Here is a 23,011-nt window from a genome sequence, read left to right on the forward strand (position 1 = left end):
TTGTCAACTCGTCCATGAGGCTCATATCTGTGCAGCCGAGGGGGCGAGTAGGGCAGCTAGTTCAGGTTTGGCTCTTAGGAGGTAAGCCTGGATGCACCTATGTCACTTCGCGGAGGCCTTCAAGTCTTCCTTCACTGACGCCCCCTTCGATGGGTCCTCTCTTTTCGGACCCAAAGTGAAAGACACTCTCACCAGATGTGAGCAGGAGGGCAAAACCTTATCTGTCATTAGGGGCCCGTTTTTCTCTTCCCTCTAGGCCTTATCTCAAGGCTCAGAGAGGAGGGAAGATGTGGTTCAAGAAGTCACAAAAGTCTTTCCTCGCCACTCATGGTGAGCCCCCCTCCAGAGGCAGAGGAGGGGGGAATTACTCTGGAAGATGCCATCCTAGGGGCAGAGGAGGCCCCCGCAATTTGGGAGACCTCTACTCCTTTTGCGGATCTTCCTATCAGCATCCCTGAGGGATTGCCCGACTGTGCTATTCCGGAGCCAGTCGGGGGCCGTTTTTCGAGGCATCCTCAAGCCTGGAAGAGCATCACTCAGGATCGATGTGTGCTTTGAATAATTACCGGAGGTTACACCATTCCCTTTACTTCACCCCCTCCCCCAATCAGAAAAATCCCGGACGTTCCACCCAGTCAAAGGGATCAAGCAGCACTAGAGATATCAAAGCTGCTAGAAAAAGGAGTCATCCAACCGGTCCTCTCAGACCAGATCGGATCAGGAACTTACTCAAGACTCTTTTTGGTGCCGAAAAAAACAGGGGACCTGAGACCCATTCTGGATCTCAGCCGATTGAATCACTACGTCCTGAAGTCCAAATTCCGAATGGTCACTCTTCAGTCCATCTTCCCATTGCTGGGAGAGGGAGTATGGATGTGCTCCATCGACCTCAAGGATGCCTATCACCACATCAAGATGAACAAGGCATCCAGGAATCATTTACGCTTCCAGCTGGGAGCCAGTCATTTCCAGTTTCGTGCCCTGCCCTTTGGTCTCACCACAGCCCCCAGGGTGTTTACCAAGTGTTTGGCAGTGGTCACAGCTCACCTGAAACGTCTAGGATTCCAGGTGTTTCCTTACCTGGACGATTGGCTCCTTACCGCCCCCACCAGGCATTTCCTCATTCGAGCCAGGGAGGCTACCATAACCCTTTGCCAAAGGCTAGAAATTACATTAAACTGGGAAAAATCTGCCTTGCTGCCCTTACAGCGTGTTGTATTTATAGGCGCAGAGCTAGACTCTGTTCAAATGAGGGCCTTTCTACCTCTAGAAAGGATAAGAGTGCTGCAATCTCAAGTTCAAGCTTTGTTGCCCCTCAAGAAGGTCCAAGCCAGGTTAGTTCTTCAGCTATTGGGATCCATGGCGGCTACCATCATGCTAGTGCCCTTAGCCAGACTACACATACGGATCCTCCAGTGGCTCCTTTCAGTCCAGTGGTCCTTTCAAAAATTCCCTGACTCTCATCTAATTCTCCTCACGGAACAATACAGACAGGATCTCCATTGGTGACTATGTTCCTCCAACCTGGACAAGGGGAGGAATCTAGTTCCTTTGTCTCCTGCTGCCACAGTGACCACAGACGCTTCCCAGATTGGGGGGGGGGCATTATCTGGGCAGAACGGCCCAAGGCATGTGGCAGGATCACGAGGTACACTTACACATCAATGTCCTAGAGATGAGAGCGGTGCTATTAGCATTGCAAGCACTCCAGAGCTCTCTTCCCCGGGGAACGATTGCAATTCACTCGGACAGCATGTCAGTTGTGTGGTACCTGAACAAGCAAGGAGGAACCAAGTCTTACCCCCTTTGCAGAGAAGCCATGAGAGTGTGGCATTGGGCAGTGTCTTCCTAACGGTTTCTAGTGGCAACGCACATTCCGGGAAAGTCCAACGTGATAGCAGACAGGCTAAGCAGAGCTATTCTGATGCCTTACAAGTGGTCTCTGAACAACCGAGTTGCGATTCGGATCTTCAGCAGGTGGGGTCAGCCTTGCTGCGATCTCTTTGCCAGTCCTCTCAATGCCAAATGCAGCAACTACTTCACCCTGATCCCCCCACAGGGGGAGTCACCCAGGGACGCACTAGTCCACGGTTGGCCTCCCGGTCTGCTCTATGCCTTTCCTCTGTTTCCTCTGTTACCAAGAGTGATTCAGAAAGCCATATACTTGGGAAGCAAGATGATTGTAATTGCCCCACACTGGCCCCGCCAAGTCTGGTTCCCCTTTCTTCAGCAGTACACAATGGCCGGTCCTTGGACACTGGATCCAGTGCCAGACCTATTGACTCACATGTCGGGACAGTCCCACCCCTCCCTACAGTCCCTCAGGTTGACAGCCTGGCTGCTCCACTTCCATCATTAGTTAGACTACATTCCCTTTCACCTGAGGTGGTGCATATCCTGTCGTCGTCTCACAAGTCCTCCACCAGAAGAATTTACTCCAGCAAATGGAAGAAATTTTCCATCTGGGCTCAGGCCCAAGGTCTGGACCCTTTCACAGCCCCTATATCGGCGGTCTTAGACTTTTTAGCTATGCTCTTCCGACAGGGCTCCGCTCCCTCGACCATTAAGGTGCAGCTGGTGGCCATTTCTAACTTCCATGTATCCTACGAGCCCACTCTTATGGGCCATAAACTTTGTAAGGCCTTTTTGAAAGGAGCCTGGTTACTTCACCCTCCTTTGTCAGAACCCGTCATGCCATGGGATTTAAATCTGGTGTTGCAAGCCATCACTTCTCCGCCCTTTGAGCCGGCTGCCACGTGCGAACTAAAATTCTTATCCTGGAAGACGGCATTCTTGGTTGCCATCACTTCGGCTAGAAGAGTATCAGAACTTCAAGAGTTGTCCATTAAACCCCCGTATTTGATCTTCCATAAGGACAGGGTATCCTTGAGACTTAATCCGTCCTTTCTTCCTATGGTGTCTTCCACGTTTAGCTTCCACCAATCCATTGAGTTACCGGTGTTTTTTCCAAACTTCTCCCACAAAGCAGAGTTCAAATTTCATCAATTGGATATGCATAGACAACTGAGATTCTAGTTACACAGGACGAAACATGTAAGGAAATTGGATCATTTGTTTGTGTCCTTCTCAGAGAATAGAACGGGTGGCCCTGTTTCCAAGTGCACAATTTCTAAGTGGATTAAGGATTGCATTTCCTTTATTTACTCATCAGCAGGCAGAAATTTACCATTCCCAGTTAAAGCTCATTCCACCAGGGCAGTCTCGACTTCGATAGCGTATCATGCCAGGCTTTCCTTGGATGACATTTGTGCAGCGGCCACTTGGGCTTTTCATCATACCTTTATCTCTCATTACAAGCTGGATGTGGCGTCTAGAGGCTGGGCTTCCTTTGGTTCCACGGTTCTCAGGAGTATTTTCCTATGAGCCTCCCGGGTTAGAGGTGCTAGGGACGCTGTCCCATCAGTAATGAATGTAGGTGAGATAGGACCACATAACATCAGTTAGTTATGTACTCACCATAACGATCGATGCATGTGGTCCATCTCGTCTACATTCTTACGTACCCTCCCACCTGCCCCCTTCCTGAAGGATTTGGAGGAAAATTGCTCTGAGACCCTTCAAAATTGGTTATTTGTTCCTTTTTCCTGGTTGGCGATATTCCTCTTAGTGAGGGTTGTGTATGTGGAGTGATTGCGATGTATGCAAACAAGATCTGAGGGTTGGGGTGAGGTGCATCCTGGGATACCGGTTTAGCCCAGCCAATTAGAGACTTCATGCTAGAGAAAAATAGTCGATCGGGTCGGAGCCTATTCTCGGCTCCGAACCCATCAGTAATGAATGTAGGCAAGATGGACCACATACATCGATCGTTATGGTGAGCACATAACTAACTGTTATCATCCCTTTCGGTAAGAACAATGTTCCTGCCAAAGTGCAAAAAATTGTATTATCATCCCTTTCGGTAAGAGCGATGTTCCTGCTAACTACCACATCAATAGCAACACCTGAAGTATGCACTCAGAGGTGAGAAAACTGGGCACACAGGTTGACAGCAACCTTACCTTTGACCACTATGTCTCCATAGTGATGAGGGGCAGTCTGTATTGCTCATCTCATAAGTAAGGGCATTCATAAATGAAAACAAACTCACTGCAACCTGGATAACTGGATGGGGGGGCAGCAAAATAACCCTGGGATTCCACCTGTGGCCCTGCTGGACAGGGGCATCGGGTGTTGACTTGTCAGAACATGGGCTAAATTCTTGGCTAGGATTGTAAGGACCTCATTGCCATTAGCCTAATAACTTCTTATGATTGTATGACACAATCCTAGTTGCAAGTATTTTACATCACAAGCCATACTGACACACTCCCAGTTACAAACATTATACGTCACTTATAATCTACCCAGACATTTTCAGTCAACCATTACATAGCTCATTTAAGTCCTGCCTTCTTTTAAAAGTCATTCCTCCCCTGTATGTATTATTCCCACAATTCCCATTTTTTTCTTATGTAGTCTGCTCCTACCCCTTTCTAAAGATTTCAATTCCAGTTGTTTTATCTCTGTTACTACTACTTCTAGGATAGTTGGTTTAGATTTTAATTTCCATTTTCTGGTAACTGATTTTTTTTTTTTGGCAGCCAACATAGACACAACAAGGCCTTACCAAGTATAGGCGATTCCAGTTCTATATCACAGCTTAGAAAAATCATCTCGCTCGTCACATCACTCTGCCTACTCAGCATCCCGCAAGGAATCCTTAAAGTTCACCAACTCACCACACTTCCAACATTTGCTGTGTACCTGAGGAAAAATTCTCTGGAGTCTACTTGGGGAATAAAAATATCAATGCAAACATTTCCAAGCAAAAATCCTAAATTGTCTAGATTTTGTTGCATATTTGGGAGACATACATATATCCTTCCATTGTTTCTTTGTAAATTGCTTTTGCAGTCTCTCTTCCAAATCCTTTCTAACCTCCTCTGATTGATTCTTATAGTTATCATGTAATATTTTATATGCTCTGCTAATTATTACTTTCTTAATGGCAACTTCTTTTCTAGATTCTAGTAAAAACTGTACTAGTGCTGGTTTTTCATTTAGGACCACCCTGTTTCTTTCTCTTTGCCTATACACTTTTATCAGTCTTTGATAGAGAAGGCAATCTGTAACCTGCAGTCCAAATAAATTCTTGATGTCTTCCCATTCTATCATCTTTCCCTGTCTAGTTGTTTGCTCCCAATACCTTGGTTCCTTTACAGTTTTTTTCAATAAATTCCAACTCTCTCCTGGCTATTGTCTATGTCCCTAATTGCAGTCATCCCTATCGGCAGAATCTCCTTTCTCCAGTCTCTTGTGGGCTTAGTTCTTAGGATACTTTCTGCTACTTTATAGATATAATAATCTGCATTATTACTGTTATTCTCATTAAAGGACTGCATTCAAAATCCCAGTCTCTTCTTGTTTCTTGAGCTTCCCCGTTTCATCATCATCCCTTTCCACTTTGAATTTTAGTTTTCTGCTTGTGCTATGTATAGGAGCCTTAACGGTGTAACTCTGAAATACCCCTTCAGATTGAGTAATCCGTATCCACCCTGTTCTACTGGAAGAATAAGATTATCCTACTTGACTCTTGCCTTCTTCCCATCCCATGTAAAGTCATTCAACTCTTTATTAATTACTATCCACAACTTCTCCCCTGGTTGATAAAAATATGCCTGACCTGTGTATAAGACTAATGGACTAAAAACATTGTAAGTACTTGTATCTTGCTATCCATATCCATATAAACAAAGTTTCCATTTTCTCAGTTTTGTATTATCTTTTGTTTAGTCTGTTCCCACATATCCTTAGCTGCTACACCAGAATGATTTTAATCCATACTCCTAAATACTTAATTTTATCATGTCCCTGTAAATATGGATATTACTGAACCAATTCATGTATGGGTACATCATTTACAGCTGTTGACCTTTGTTTTATCTTCATTAATTTTGTATCCCAAAAATTTGAAACTGTCTGAAAATGTTCCACAACAGCGTAATGTCTCTTTCTGGTTTTGTCTGGTATAAAATAATATCATCTGCAAATAGAGCCATCTTTTCTTCACTACCATACCAATTATATCGTGGAATTGCCAAGGGAATGTTTTTTTCAGCGGATTGCTGTTTGAGTTTGCTGTCAGGTGGTGAAGTGTCCATTGGAAGATATTGATGCCAGAGACAAACCACTCCCCTAGAGGTATAGTTGCTTCCAGTGCTTGCTTTACAAATGCCATCATTGCTGACATTTATGCCTTGGCTTCTTGGTCATCAGTACTTTCAGTTTTTCTTGGACCATGGTTCCATTTGTTGGGAGTCCTTTATTTTCCTTGGTGCTTCAGGACTCTTTTTTTTTCTAAGCTTCTGTTTTGACTGTCTGCTGTTCCATCCACCTTTGCTGTTTTTAATGCTTGGGATTCTACTGAGTTGCTGCACTGAGGAAAGTCCCCAGTGTTAGATGTAACTGAAAATTATCCTAACCTGTCCTTTGATCTGTGAAGGGACCCTCCTCAGCATGATATGAATATCTGTACTATCTCCTTGTGTTTGTTTGGTCTCTGCATCTAGTGGCTACTGTACCATGTAATTCAGGCAGTCATGTATTATTTTGCCTTTGTAGACATATAGATATCAGACCTGTGCTGTCTCTCCCCAAACTTGCAGGAAGTGTGCTTGTTTAGTGGCTTAGGGTGAACTGGTAGACCCAGGGGCAGGTGCACTTTTCTGCTGTGGTAGCTTACATCATGATGTCTGCTGTCATAGGGTGTATGCATCCCCAGTCACAGGATCATCAGAGAAAACTACTACAGTGACATAGTAGAGGATAAGCTTAGTCACAGAACCATCAAGGGGGATCTGTTCATAGACCCTATGATGCATTAAGAAACATTATTTTTAGCATGTTGCAGAGGGCTCTCTGCAGGGGCAGAAAACGCATTGTCCATTCTAAGACGTACCTGAAGATGGGTGGCTTACTTCTGCCTTCTCTAAAATTTTAAGAATTGCATGAGGAGCACCAGAATGATGTAGTCAAACATTCTGCCCACTGCACAGGGCCCAGTTGGAAATCTTCTACTATGCTGAGTACTCTGATATTTATGTAGCTGTGGAGTTTGACTTTTCAGTGTTCATTGCAGCTACCTGTACCACACTGTTTTCTGTTTGTCACTGATGTCTTATCACTGATGTTCATCATGTTACACTGCTGCAGTCATCACACTTGGGTTATCCTGCCATCAGGCGGTCCCGCAGTCGGCCCGTGTTCCAAAGTCCTGGTCCGGTGTCGGTTGCTGTCGCTTCTTCCCTGACGTCAGTGCGCCAGGGGTATATAAGATGCAGCTGACGCCATTTTCTTCAGTCTTTCTTGCCGCGCGGTGCCCGATGCAAAAGCAGTTTGCAAGTGCCGGTCAGCCGACTCCTGAGATTTTCATTCCGAATCCAGAACCAAAGTCTTCTACAAAGCTAAGTACCCCGTTGGGGAAACTTTTTCTTGCCTCAGATCGATATCAGTAAAAGTTAATAATTGTATTTCTTGTGGGAGGCAAATACCTCATAAGGATTTCCATTCCTGTTGTATCCCATGCCTAGGCCCAGGCCACGACGTCACTGGTTGTCGGTTTTGTGCTAGGTTTAACAAGCGCACAATTAAATGCCTGTTTGATTTTGCCCAACATTATTTTGACAGGAAATTCAATTACACCATGCCGTCGGAACAACTGACTACCGGAATACACAAAAAGCGCAAAGACAAGGACAGGCATCCGAGGCCCAAAACTGACGACAAAGCCTCTGCTAGGCCAGTCACCAGTTCTCCGGTTTTCAGCGAGGCGCCTTCATAGCCCCTGACGACCGCTTCTTTGGAACCACAGGCCGCCTCTGACTCCCATGTGGAGATGGTTGGGCCTTCGGATACACCAGACTTGAGACCTACCGAAACTATCCCTTCTGAGGGCTCCGGAGTAGCTGAACAACCCGCAGCTTCAGAGGGTGTTTTCAGGCCTATTCAGTTAACCATTAAATCTTCTGCTAAATGTAAACCAAAGAAACAGCTTCAGCATTCACCAGCACAAGCCTCCATGCCTAAGAAACAGATGCTCAAAATGGCCGAAGACCTAATTACTCTGATCAGGGGGTCCCACCCTCCTCCTGATAAAAGGCCTAGACAGGATGAAGCTATGACTAATCCAATGAGGTGTCCATCTCCTCTGATTCATCCTCAGACCTAGGATACTCTTTTACCCCTTATGAGGATTCTGATGCTGAGGAATCCATTCCTTCAGCCTCTCCTCCAGAGAACTACTCCTTTGGGGAAACCTTACATACCATGCAGGAGCATTTCCATTGGGAGGGCCAGGATTACTCATTATCCAAGAAAAGGCTCAGAGATTTCCTTTTATTACCTCAACACAGACCCCTTGCTATTCCGCCAGTGTTAGATATTGTGGATGATGTGTATGCTGAATCCAGCTTAAATCATGATTCTTTACCTCCAGCTCCAGTTAAGCCTGACAGATATTACAGAGTCCCAGACTCTCACAAATTCCTTTATAAAAGCCCTGTTGCTGACCCTGAAACTATTTCCCAGGGTCCCAAAAGGGTAAAGGCCTCTACAGCAAAAAATCCAGTCCCCTCTGACAGAGATTCCAGGGCATTAGACAGATGGGGGAATAAAGTATATACATCTGCAACTTTAGCAGTGAGGGCCTTAAATTGCCAGTTTCACATGCTTAAATATCAGCAATATTTGATGTCTCAGTTGAAACAAAAAATGCTTCCAAATTTAGAACTTCCTAACTATAAGGAAATGCAGGATTTATTGCATGCAGCTGAACAAGTGGGAAAACATACTTTGCAATGTGGTTTTGATTCCTTAGAGGCCTTCTGTAGGGCAGCAGTTACAGGGTCTGTCATTAGAAGGCATGCTTGGTTAAAAGAACAGACCTTACCAGATCATGTTAAAGTTATTGGATGCACCCTTGCAGCAGGATGTTTTATTTGGAGTTAAGGCAGAAGAGGTATTAAAGAAAATGGAGAATAAAGCAAAATCTATGCAAACGGTGAAGGATTTCTTACAGGTTCAGCCTCCTCGGTTTAGCAGAAATTGGCCAACAAAAAATTGGTCCTTTCCAGTTTCAGACAGACCTCAAAGGGGCAGATACAGACGTCCAAGAGGCAGAGGTCAACCACAAGGTACTTACAAACCTCGACAGTGGGGTACTTCAACCCAGAAAGAAGGGGAAGACAGGCCTCAACCTTATAAAAAGCAGACCCAATGAATTCCCACTACAGCTGCCAAACATCTCTCTCTCTTGGCAGCCCTCTTGGGGGGAAAACTGACACTTTTCAGTCACAACTGGCAATTAATCACCAAAGACAAATGGGTTCTCAATATTGTGTCTCAAAGTTACTGGTTCCACTTTCACACTCTGTCAAGGTTAAAAGGAATGCCAAATCTGCCACCAAGCCAATGGGCAGAGGCTCAAAGGCAAATTACAGCACTCATGGACATGAGAGCTATTCAAGAGGTACCAATACAGGAGCAAGGACAAGGATTTTACTCAAGACTCTTTCTGGTTCCCAGAAAGGACAAAACCTGGAGTCCCATTCTGGATCTTCCTTCTCTAAATACTTACCTGGATGTTCCAAAATTCAAAATGTTGACAGTACAGCAGCAGCTTCCCATGCTGGGCAAGAAAGCTTGGCTCATAACATTGGACCTCAAAGAGGCATACCTGCATGTCCCTATCAGACAAAATTGCAGAAGATACCTCAGATTCTTAGCAGGTTCAATGCACTACCAATTCTCTGCACTGCCCTTTGGATTATCTACTGCGCCCAGGGTCTTTACCTGGCACCAGTAATTGCATTTTGCAGACAAAAAGGAATTCAAATTTACCCATATTTTGACGACTGCCTTATTCAAGCAGAGAGCAAAGACATTCTTCTAAAGCATCTGGCATTTGTAAAAAAGACTGCTAATTTTCCTAGGGTACACACTAAACAAAAAGAAATCAAAACTAGTGCCCTCACAAGAGATAATATTCATGGGTGCCAGCTTAAATACAATGGCCCAGATAGCTTATCTCACACCAAACAAGCAAAGACAACTGATTCAATATTTCCAATTAATGGCAACAAAGACTCCACTCCCTGCAAGAAAAATTCCGCAGGCCTTGGGTTACATGGCATCTTGCATACTACTAATTCCGTATGCAAAACTGCATATGAGGAAACTACAATGGTACCTAAAGAGTGTCTGGTCTCAACACTGTCACAGTTTGGAAACAGTAATACCACTTATTCCTTGCCTTCAACAGGAGTTTCGATGGTGGGCTCAAGCCTGTCACCTCAACAAGGGACAGCTTTTCACAACCCACAGCCAGGCAAACACTGACAACAGATGCTTCGGATTATGCCTGGGGAGCACACATGGCAGGAAAATGTATTCAGGGCAAGTGGAACGCAGAACAAAGGCATCTTCAAATCAATCAAAAAGAGATGCTAGCTGTACAAAAAGCCCTTATAGCTTTCAAGGACCTTCTGCATCCAGGACAACTTCTTCTAAGGACAGGCAACACCACAGTTATGTGGTACATAAACAAGCAAGGGGGCACTCATTCATATCCCCTCTGCAGACAAGCCATGACCTTGTGGAACACAGCTATAGCCTATCGAGTTCATCTGCAAGCACAATTCCTGCCAGGAGAGAAAAACACACTGGCAGACGACTTAAGCAGAAACATCATGGATCCACACGAGTGGAAATTAAATCCACAAATGTTCAGGATGATAACACAGAAATGGTGGGGCCCGGACATAGATCTGTTCGCATCCCCAATGAATTGCCAGCTACAGAAATTCTGCACAAGGGCTTACCACCCACAAGCATGGAAAGTGGATGCCCTCTCATTCAGCTGGAAAAACCTACAAGTATACACTTTCCCACCACTGCCTCTCCTTTCAAAGGTACTCATAAAAGCCAGACAAGAAAGGCCAAAGATGATCCTGATTGTCCCAGACTGGCCACGCCAGCACTGGTACCCAATCTTAAAGAACTTAGCACAAGGACCACCATGGATTTTGCCTCAAATCTCACAACTTCTGACTCAGCAAAACAATCAGATACTGCACGGCCAGCTCAAGACTTTAAACCTGGCTGCATGGCAAATTCCTTAGTCAAGCAAACAATGCCTCTTTCCAAAGCTGTTATGGATGTCATTCTGGAGGCCAGAAGGCCTAGTACCAGGAAAGCATATTCGGATAAATGGAAGAGATTCTGTGCCCAGAACCAGGTTCACAACCTTGACCCTCTTGTCCCAAATATTCCTCAGATACTACAATACTTGACTGAGATGCTGGACAAGGGCCTCTCCTTTTCATCCATTAAGATCCATGCCTCTGCCATCTCTGCTAATTACAACACGGATCCACCTATTTTTTCTCATACTTTGGTAAAACAGTACCTCAGGGGGGCTAAAAACATAAGACTGGCCCGTAGAGCACCAACTCCAACTTGGGATCTCAACTTTGTCTTGGAGAAATTAACTTTACCTCCTTTTGAGCCAGCTAACTCAGCAGACTTAAAATATGTCTCTTGGAAAACTGCTCTGCTCCTGGCAATAACCTCAGCACGAAGAATTTCAGAATTACAGGCACTAATGGCAGTGGAATCCTTCATCATATTCCACCAAGACAGGGTGTCTTTAAGAACAAACCCTACTTTTATGCCAAAGGTGGTATCAAGTGTGGCTCTAAACCAAACTCTTCACTTGCCAACTTTTTATTGAAATCCACAGAATAAAGGGGAGAGACTACTGCATTCCTTTGACATACACAGGCAGTTACGCTTCTACTTGGACAAAACTAAAGCTTTCAGAAAAACTGAGCAATTGTTTGTATCATATGCTGCAGGAACACAGGGAAAGGCCATTTCAAAACAGACCATTTCAAAATGGATAGGCCATTGCATACGTTTCTGCTATATACATCATGGGAAAACTGCACCTAACAACATTAGGTCTCATTCCACCAGGGCAACAGGCACTTCAACTGCCTACCTCAGAGGAGTACCTACCAAGGACATTTTGGAAGCAGCAACTTGGAGTTCTGTACATACCTTCACCAAGCATTACCATCTGCCTCTTTACTCTAAATCCAGAGCTGGCTTTGCCACTGCAGTTCTGCAGGGCCTTATAGCCACCCCTAATGCCTTATAGAACCAGCCACCCTACCTCTGCTTTGGGATTCTACCCAAGTGTGATGACTGCAGCAGTGCAACATGATGAACATAGTACAGTTTTGTACCTACCATAAATGTAGATGTTCGAGTGTATACACTGCTGCAGTCCAGGTTACCCTCCCTCCTTCCCCTCTTAATTGCTGTTACTTACCCTGGTATTCTACCCTTGCTGCCTATGGGAAGTATTTGCTGGTAACATAAAGTATTTCATTGCTTTTCTTATGTATGTTTTATTAGCAATTTACATTGCCTACCTTTTTGGGGGCACCTGACATCTGGGGCAAGAAAAACTGAAGAAAATGGCGTCAGCTGTATCTTATATACCCCTGGCGCACTGACGTCAGGGAAGAAGCGACAGCAACCGACGCCGGACCAGGACTTTGGAACTCGGACCAACTGCGGGACCACCTGACGGCAGGATAAACCAAGTGTGATGACTGCAGCAGTGTATACACGCGAACATCTACATTTATGGTAGGTACAAAACTGTACTTTTTAGCTAAGCAGGACAGCCTAAACCTTTTGCATGTTATTTATCCACTAGGTTTGTGCTATCAGCTGACATATGTAAAGGAAAACTCTTCATGGGCTTCCAATTGCACTTGTTTTTCATTGGTTATTTGCTTCCTTGACTGATAGTTAATACACAATAGTTTTGCATGTCCTGCCTTTGCAAGCACACACTGCTGGAGTTTTAAATTTAAGCAAGAAGCCAGTGAAGTCATTTTCTTTTGTTTTTGTGTCTGCATTTCATTTGATAGCCATTTAGAGCAGCCTTCTGCATTGCCTTTTCTGTTTATACATTTTATTTTATTTTATTTCCTGTTTTAGAACTCCATTGGCTTGAAGATTTGGGGCATCCTGTGATTTCAGTGTGTATCTAAGGGAAAGCTTGAAATATTTTTTATCTAGGGAAATGTTTAACACTTAGGCCTCAGGTTTCTCTCGTTTTTCATTGGTTATTTACTTCCTTGGCTTATACTTAAAGATTATGTTTAAAGGTGTGAAATGACCTCCATTTTTTTTTTGCATAAAAAAAGTGTTCACATTCATCTTTATGCATTCAAGCACTTTTTTATGCAAAAAAAACAAGGTGGTGTTGCCCAATTTTGTAAATAAAATAATTTAAAAAATTTCTTCCGAATGCAGAAAACTTAACATACAATTCAGTATTTATGGCATTAATATTAACTGGTGGGCAGGTGGCATTTCGGTCAGTCTGGGTGTTGAGCTTTAACTACACTGGATTACTGTGGGTAAGTAATTGCATATTAGTTATGTCTTTGCCAAGCTGTTAAATTAACAGTTTGGCAAAAAAAGTAATGATTAGTGTCTGCCCCCACTGTACATTTTGCTTTAGAAGCTCCTTCTGATTTTATTTCATCTACTTATTCTAATGTGCACTGAAAGATCAAACTGGGAAGGCCCTCCCCTTCGACACGTATTGCCTGAGTTAGCCTGTGTATCATGTTATCCCCTTCGATTACTGCAACTGCAATACTCAGCAGTGTTACTCCCTTCTTTTCAGCTTACTTTTAAAATCTGTATCATCTGGAACTAGACTACCAATCACCAGAGAGCCTGGGAACGTGTTTTCAGGAGTCAACTTAAGATTAGTACTTCTGCTTTGCTCCTGGTGAGAGAAGAAGCAGAGAAACATTATATCCTGACCTCCCTAGTGATTACCAATCACTGGAAACATTATACCCTGACCTCCCTAGTGATTACCAATCACTGGAAACATTATATCCTGACCTCCCTCGTGATTACCAATCACTGGAAAGCATGCAGTTTGCTTTTTAGGGACCAGCTTGGGATTAATGCTACTGCTTTGCTCCTGATGAGCGAAGGAGCTAAGAGGTACTGTTTGTGCAAAAAGGGTATTGCTCCAAGAGATTAGATTAACATTGTATTTCTTACCCAACTAGCACCGTAGCAGATCTGTTCCCCCTCACAGTGGTTTCACAAAGAGGAGCATAGAATCCCTTGGTGTACCACTCACCCTGTAACCCACTGCATTTATACCTGGAACCGTGGATCTTCACTTTCCTACTCTCTCTGCAGCCAGCTTGGTAGAAATGGGCATCCTGAGACAATCTAGAAATTGTGTCATGTTTTCTAACAACCACCTAATTCTGTAACAGTCAGATGCAGTGTGTGAGAGATGTACATGTACACTGTCTCTGGATAAAGGTTCTGACATACAAATGCCAAACAGATTGTCCAGAACACATCATTACACCATATCTAACAAGCACATAAGCTCGTATATGCTGAGGCTGTTAAAAGTATTCTGCCCAAACCAAAACCTCAAGGGCCTCTCAGATGTAGCAATTACAATAAGTACATTGAACTACCTCAAAAACACACTACCAAAGCAATACCCACCACAAACGGCTCATCTTCAACTCGCATTGTCTTTGTGCCTAACCCCACCACACAGTCCAATGTTTTGGTATTAGGAAAGACTCCATTTTGAGGCACACCAATGTTCCACTCACCAGGCTGAGCAATGACAGGATTACAGTTACCTGCCTGTCAGGGGTCAGAATCTGCCAGATCATGCAAGCTGTCAGATTATTGAACCACAAGTACCAGTATGACTCAGTCATAGTCCATGTGGAAGTAAATGATATGAGATGTACCTTCTTGGACTACATAATAAAGAGAAGCTCTTGGGCTGTGTTTCAGGCCAGTATAAACCTAACACTGAGCAGCATTTTATCAAGGAAGATGCAACAATATGAACAAACACTGATTTTAATAATCTGCTTAGTTTTTATTGTCATTCAAAGGGGGTATAATATTTGTCAGCCTGGGAAGATATGACTGACAGACTACAATTCCTCACCAGAAATGGACTACATCTGACCCATCTAGTCTTTTCAATTTTGCCTAAAAGCTTGTCCAACCCTGTAGTGCTTTTTTAGGTATTGCCAGCCTGATAAACCATCTGACACAGTTAAACTAACCCGCAATTACCTAAAAGTGATACTGCTGAATGCCATGAGTCTAAACAAAAAACTCCACTCCCTGCAAGCTGTCCTAATGTTAGTGGATGTAGAAGTCTGTGTAGCTACTGAAGCATGATGTAAAACCATGCAGAATGCCCCAGCAAGGCAGGGCTATAATGCTGTCCATGCATTTGTACTGCACAAAAAGGAACAAAAGGTGGAGGTTTCTCAATTTACATCAGTAACAATCTCACCTTAAAGCTGGTCAAGCAGTATGACACACTTGAGCTCCTCCATGTACAACTCACTGTAAGCAAAGTCCTGTACTATAGCTTTGTGATCTGTAGGTCCCCTTGTGTAACCCAGGAATTCCATGCCACTTACCTTAATGAACTTGAGTCACTTTCCATTCAACCCAACATCATATACATGTATGACTTAAATGACCCCAGTATAAAGTGGGCACTATATATAACCTCAGACTTGCAGGCATAAAGATTCCCGGACTTTGTCAACATGAATGCCCTTGACCAGCTAGTCCATATGCCCACTAAGGGCAGCAACATCCTTATCCTAATCCTCAAAAACATGGGGGAACACTGCACGACCACAAGTTTAATGTCATCACTGGTCAGGTCGGTCCATAAAGCTGGCTTCTTCAAAATAAAAATAAAACCAGAACTGTCACATAACCCTGGAATTTTTAGTTATTATTCCATAACAAACTTCCTACTTTTAAGTGACACCCTGGCAAAATTTCAAGCCACCCCCATGCCCAAGGAAGATCACTGCTTATGCAAAATCATTCACAACAAACGTTTATAATCGTGTACATCTGCATAGTGACAGAAGTACCAACCTAAAATAAGCACAGGACAAACTCAAAAAAGAAGCCACCTTGGTGGATTCCCAATGTCAATAGGTTGTATAACAAAAGGAAGAAAATCATGGTTAAAATAGGAAATGCAGTGCACAGCAAGGTATGAACTCCCTCATCAAATTAAACAATCATCTCTGGATACAAAGTAAGTCTACCAAAAACACTTTTCAGATAAAAGTAGCCTTCCAGGCTAAGAACAGCCATAAGGCATTCTTCAGCTATGTCTGAAACCTCAAAAGAAATACAAAACAGTATGCCGAGCTAATTGTAAACGGAGACATCTATACTGTGCTAGAGGATATAGCAAATCTACTGGTCGATAAATTCAGCTCCAGTTTTACCCTGCTTTCTCCTGCAGACATCTCTCAAGAAATGCCCCCAATATCACTAGGGAACAGATCCTTGGTGTACTCTCCATGGCCAAAAACATTACATTGATGGGACGTGACAATATTCCAGGATGCCTCATTAATAGCATGAAACATGGCCTTTCAGTGCCACTAGAAATACTATTCAGTTGCAGCCTCCAAACAGTCTTCATGCCAAGTGAATAGAGGACTGCAACTTTTATCCCTCTGCACAAGGGTGGGCCATCCACAGACGCAGGAAGCTACTGACCCATGAGCCTAGCTCATCTTATAGGTAAGGCCATGAAAAGAATAATCACTGACATGATAAATAGTCACAGAGAAAACCTTCAGGCATTGGATCCAGCCCAGTTTGGTTTAGTCAAGGACAGGTCATGCCTACTCAACCTGGTGGACTTCTTCGAGAAGATCACTAAAGCAATAGACAAGGGAAAAATGGTGCTTACAGCTTACCTCAGTCTGGGCAAAGCATTCAACACAGTATCCCAACTCAGGTATTGTATCTCACGAAATTAGGTGTAAACCCCTATATTACCCATTGGATATGCAGGTGGCTGACTGCTAGGATACAAGGAGTCCAGATAGGTGAGTCCATCCTCACAAAAAGGCCAGTTACTAGCGGAGTCTCCCAGGGCCACTACCTTTTGGCATCTGTTTCTGTGAAGTCAAGGCCGGTGTCAGAGGCCTGTCAGCGACCAAGTTAGCAAATGATTGCAAACTCGGTGCAGTCACAGAGTCCTCCCTAAGACACAAACATCCTCCAAGGCCTGTCACAGATTAGTACTTGGTACCTGTGTTATGGTCTAAAGCTTAATGCCAAAAAATGCATAATCATATATTTTGGAAAGACAGCCATCCCTGGAAATTACTGCATTTATAACACATCCCTAAAAACTGACCCTTTGGTCAGAGATTTGGTAACATGTAGACAGTGACTTGGCCATTGACCATGTGTCACTGTAGTAAGGAAATCATTCTACATTGTGCAGCTTATAGGCAGGAGTATGGCATCTAGGTCAGTGATGTAATTGTTTTGTTGTACTCTGCCCATATTAGACCAGTCAGTGAGTACAGTGACTCCTTTGGTATGTACCTGCTCAGGCACGTGCAGCAACTGGAGCATCTACAGAGGTTCTTTGCAAAAAGAATACATGGTGTGGACAACATGTCCTATACAGACCACCTCAGAAGCTTATCCTCGTACTCTGTCTCCTGTAGACTGCTTAGCGGTGATCCATACCTGGCCTCCAGAGTATCCTCTGATCCATCTGTTATGGACCTGTTGCACACCCACAAAACAAATGGCATTAGAAACACCTGATGTAGGAACCTAAGCTCATCTTTAACAATGAGATGATATGTTGGAGAAACAGGTCTGGAACAGGCTTCCCATCCATGTGATGAAGGGTTCTCCCTGCACTTATTCAAGCACAACTTGAATCACTGAACTGGGAATCATAAATTTATCCTTTGTCTGCCACATATGTCCCTATTAGGGGAAGCTTATAAGTGATCAATCACCCACATCCAAGCTATACTGTCACTAAATGAGTGATATTGAATCTTGTCAAATACATTTGAGAAGCATGGCTGGAAAAGGCACTTTAGGCATGTTAACCTAGTAATTACCTATGCCCCTACAAAGTTATCTTGCACAGTGTACATAATAAGCACTTTTCAGGCTGGTCTTGGAATAGTATTGTGTTGTAAATCCTAATCTGTTTGTAGGGTAATGAAAGGAATAAGTAATCTCTCACTAGCATCTAGAATATGATGTCCAGCAACAATAACCAGGTCTTCTTTGATTGTGTGTAAGAGACTGATAGCTTAGCGTCTAAACATTTGCAGAACATGTAAATGTGGTGTGGCTGGTAAGGTATTCTTTCAGGTTGTCACTGGCCTTTAATGGCAGTAGTCACTTCCTTCTTTCCCCTCAGGAAAGTGCACCTGTTTGGCATGGTAAAGTCACTGAAAAATTCGACAAAGCAGAGTTAGAATAACACAGTAGTCTGAGCAGTACTCCTGCACCAGTTTTAGAACTGACATTGTCCCGTATGCAAGAGAGTTTTCATAAACTGCCTCTGAATGTACAGCTCCAAACTAATACTGAAAGAAAAGATGAAGGCAGCATCAGTAAAAGAACACTGGTACCAAGTGCCTGAGTCTATACATTTGTATGTCATTGCTGTGCTGTATGCTGACTGAAATTTAAAGCATAGTTGTAGTAAACAGATGAATGTATTTGTTCTTCGAGTATAAGATATTTTAGTTGTGCAAACGATCATTACTGCTGTTTTTTTTTTTTTTTTAGCTTATACAGTATAAAGATTATCTGAACATTCAAGACGAAATGAAGAGAAAGGAATTTTTAAAGGACTGTACAAAGTAAGTCTGAATGTATTTAAAATTCATAGCTATTTTAGCTTTTAATCTTCTTGAATCATGTACAGATGTCATTTTTTTCTGTAAAATCATTTGTATTGTTTTAAAATTGTCTTCTTTGGTAGATTCATGGTTTAGGAAACAGAAAAATATTTAGAGCGATACTTTAAGACTAGACAGTATGAACAGCATATGGTAAAGAGGGAAGAAGCCCTAAGTATGACCGGAGTAACCCGACTTTGTTTAGCAGCTTGTGTGCTTGATGATGTTAGTGGGGAGAATGGGACTGGGAGCAGGGACACAGACAGCCACAGTCCCTCAGAGGGTAAGCACTGCAGTGGGGAGAATAGGACTGGGAGCAGGGACGCAGACAGCCACAGTCCCAAAGAGGTAAGCACTGCAGTGGGGAGAATAGGACTGGGAGCAGGGACGCAGACAGCCACAGTCCCTCAGAGAGTAAGCACTGCAGTGGGGAGAATGGGACTGGGAGCAAGGACACAGACAGCCACAGTCCCTCAGAGAGTAAGCACTGCAGTGGGGAGAATGGGACTGGGAGCAGGGACGCAGACAGCCACAGTCCCTCAGAGGGTAAGCACTGCACTGGGGAGAATAGGACTGGGAGCAGGGATGCAGACAGCCACAGTCCCTCAGAGAGTAAGCACTGCAGTGGGAAGAATAGGACTGGGAGCAGGGACGCAGACAGCCACAGTCCCTCAGAGAGTAAGCACTGCAGTGGGGAGAATAGGACTGGGAGCAGGGATGCAGACAGCCACAGTCCCTCAGAGAGTAAGCACTGCAGTGGGGATAATGGGACTGGGAGCAGGGACGCAGACAGCCACAGTCCCTCAGAGGGTAAGCACTGCAGTGGGGAGAATAGGACTGGGAGCAGGGACGCAGACAGCCACAGTCCCTCAGAGAGTAAGCACTGCAGTGGGAAGAATAGGACTGGGAGCAGGGATGCAGACAGCCACAGTCCCTCAGAGAGTAAGCACTGCAGTGGGAAGAATAGGACTGGGAGCAGGGATGCAGACAGCCACAGTCCCTCAGAGAGAAAGCACTGCAGTGGGGAGAATGGGACTGGGAGCAGGGATGCAGACAGCCACAGTCCCGCAGAGAGTAAGCACTGCAGTGGGGAGAATAAGACTGGGAGCAGGGACGCAGACAGCCACAGTCCCTCAGAGAGTAAGCACTGCAGTGGGAAGAATAGGACTGGGAGCAGGGACGCAGACAGCCACAGTACCTCAGAAAGTAAGCACTGCAGTGGTAAGAATAGGACTGGGAGCAGGGACGCAGACAGCCACAGTCCCTCAGAGGGTAAGCACTGCAGTGAGGAGAATGGGACTGGGAGCAGGGACGCAGACAGCCACAGTCCCTCAGAGAGTAAGCACTGCAGTGGGGAGAATAGGACTGGGAGCAGGGATGCAGACAGCCACAGTCCCTGAGAGGGTAAGCACTGCAGTGAGGAGAATGGGACTGGGAGCAAGGACACAGACAGCCACAGTCCCTGAGAGGGTAAGCACTGCAGTGGGGAGAATAGGACTGGAAGCAGGGACACAGACAGCCACAGTCCCTCAGAGGGTAAGCACTGCAGTGGGGAGAATGGGACTGGAAGCAGAGACGCAGACAGCCACAGTCCCTCAGAGGTAAGCACTGCAGTGGGGAGAATAGGACTGGGAACAGGGACGCAGACAGCCAGAGTCCCTGAGAGGGTAAGCACTGCAGTGGGGAGAATAGGACTGGGAGCAGGGACGCAGACAGCCACAGTCCCTCAGAGAGTAAGCACTGCAGTGGGGCAAATGGGACTGGGAGCAGGGACGCAGACAGCCACAGTCCCTCAGAGAGTAAGCACTGCAATGGGGAGAATGGGACTGGGAGCAGGGATGCAGACAGCCACAGTCCCTCAGAGGGTAAGCACTGCAGTGGGGAGAATAGGACTGGGAGCAGGGACACAGACAGCCACAGTCCCTCAGGGAGTAAGCACTGCAGTGGGAAGAATGGGACTGGGAGCAAGGACACAGACAGCCACAGTCCCTCAGAAAGTAAGCACTGCAATGGGAAGAATAGGACTGGGAGCAGGGACGCAGACAGCCACAGTCCCTCAGAGAGTAAGCACTGCAGTGGGGAGAATGGGACTGGGTGCAGGGACGCAGACAGCCACAGTCCCTGAGAGGGTAAGCACTGCAGTGGGGAGAATGGGACTGGGAGCAGGGACACAGATAGCCACAGTCCCTGAGAGGGTAAGTACTGCAGTGGGGAGAATAGGACTGGGAGCAGGGACGCAGACAGCCACAGTCCCTCAGAGAGGAAGGACTGCATTGGGGAGAATGGGACTGGGAGCAGGGACGCAGACAGCCACAGTCCCTCAGAGAGTAAGCACTGCAGTGGGGAGAATAGGACTAGGAGCAGGGACACAGACAGCCACAGTCCCGCAGAGAGTAAGCACTGCAGTGGGGAGAATGGGACTGGGAGCAGGGACGCAGACAGCCACAGTCCCTCAGAGAGTAAGCACTGCAGTGGGAAGAATAGGACTGGGAGCAGGGACGCAGACAGCCACAGTCCCTCAGAGAGTAAGCATTGCAGTGGGGAGAATGGGACTGGGAGCAGGGACGCAGACAGCCACAGTCCCTCAGAGAGAAAGCACTGCAGTGGGGAGAATGGGACTGGGAGCAGGGACACAGACAGCCACAGTCCCTGAGAGGGTAAGCACTGCAGTGGGGAGAATGGGACTGGGAGCAGGGACACAGACAGCCACAGTCCCTGAGAGGGTAAGCACTGCAGTGGGGAGAATAGGACTGGGAGCAGGGACGCAGACAGCCACAGTTCTTCGGAGAGAAAGGACTGCATTGGGGAGAATGGGACTGGGAGCAGGGACACAGGCAGCCACAGTCCCTCAGAGAGTAAGCACAGCAGTGGGGAAAATAGGACTAGGAGCAGGGACACAGATAGCCACAGTCCCTCAGAGAGTAAGCACTGCAGTGGGGAGAATAGGACTGGGAGCATGGATGCAGACAGTCACAGTCCCTCAGAGAGTAAGCACTGCAGTGGGGAGAATAGGACTGGGAGCAGGGATGCAGACAGCCACAGTCCCTCAGAGGGTAAGCACTGCAGTGAGGAGAATGGGACTGGGAGCAGGGATGCAGACAGCTAGAGTCCCTGAGAGGGTAAGCACCGCAGTGGGGAGAATAGGACTGGGAGCAGGGACGCAGACAGCTACAGTCCCTCAGAGAGTAATCACCGCAGTGGGGAGAATGGGACTGGGAGCAGGGACGCAGACAGCCACAGTCCCTCAGAGAGTAAGCACCGCAGTGGGGAGAATGGGACTGGGAGCAGGGACGCAGACAGCCACAGTCCCTCAGAGAGTAAGCACCGCAGTGGGGAGAATAGGACTGGGAGCAGGGATGCAGACAGCCACAGTCCCTCAGAGAGTAAGCACTGCAGTGGGGAGAATAGGATTGGGAGCAGGGACACAGACAGCCACAGTCCCTCAGAGAGTAAGGACTGCAAAGAGAGGTGAGGTGTTGGATCAGCAAGCCACTGTTAAGTGGTAGCTTACATTAGCATGTTTTATGGGAACATGTAGTAACAGGTGGGAAGGTGTAGTAAGTCCCTTTACTGATGCAGGTAGCTTGTCCCTCCATCGGGGGGGGGGGACTTTTAAAAAGTGTCATCAGTTGCCAGGATGCTGCTGAAGGCATCTCATGACTATCTGTATGATGGGTCTCTCCTTGGACAACATTGGTGTATTATCCCCTGTGTAAAGAAATGAATGAGCTGAATCTGATTGGCAGTGATGTGATGTTCAGCAGGTGCAGGGGAAAAACTGTGCAACTACAGAAGAAAAAGTGTGTTAGAAAAAAAAAAAAAGAAAAGAAAGAAAAAGTTATTTCTTTTAAAATAAAGAAATCCAAAATACTTAAACACGGAAGAGTGTGCTTTTCGGTTGATTTGTAGCCTGTAGTGTAAACTACTGAAAAGAATAGTAAAAGTACATTTCAGAGGTTATTACAAATCTTGTCTTTGTTGCAGATGTCATTAGCAAGTGGAAGCTGTGAATTAAGGCAAGTTCAAGTGGAACCCCGCACCAACCAAGTCACAGGCATAGATCACAGACCTACTGAAGTAGGGTAATCTATTTGTTTAGGTATGGAGAGGCAGCTATAGGTTAACTTAAAATCTCTAACTTC

The 23,011-nt window shown here is 45.4% G+C and overlaps 1 protein-coding gene across 1 annotated transcript in view; it reads left to right on the forward strand.

The window, feature by feature from the left end:
• Nucleotides 1-23,011, forward strand: part of VIPAS39 (VPS33B interacting protein, apical-basolateral polarity regulator, spe-39 homolog) — a 1,635,849-nt gene that overhangs the window by 1,070,672 nt on the left and 542,166 nt on the right. Inside the window, exon 13 of the mRNA XM_044074687.1 lies at nt 18,757-18,830. Within this exon, the coding sequence (XP_043930622.1) occupies nt 18,757-18,830 (74 nt within the window). The remainder of the gene's footprint in view (nt 1-18,756; nt 18,831-23,011) is intronic.

The sequence above is a fragment of the Protopterus annectens genome, chromosome 6.part0 (genome assembly GCF_019279795.1).
Source record: "Protopterus annectens isolate FY-2018-M chromosome 6.part0, PAN1.0, whole genome shotgun sequence".
Lineage (NCBI taxonomy): Eukaryota > Metazoa > Chordata > Ceratodontiformes > Protopteridae > Protopterus > Protopterus annectens.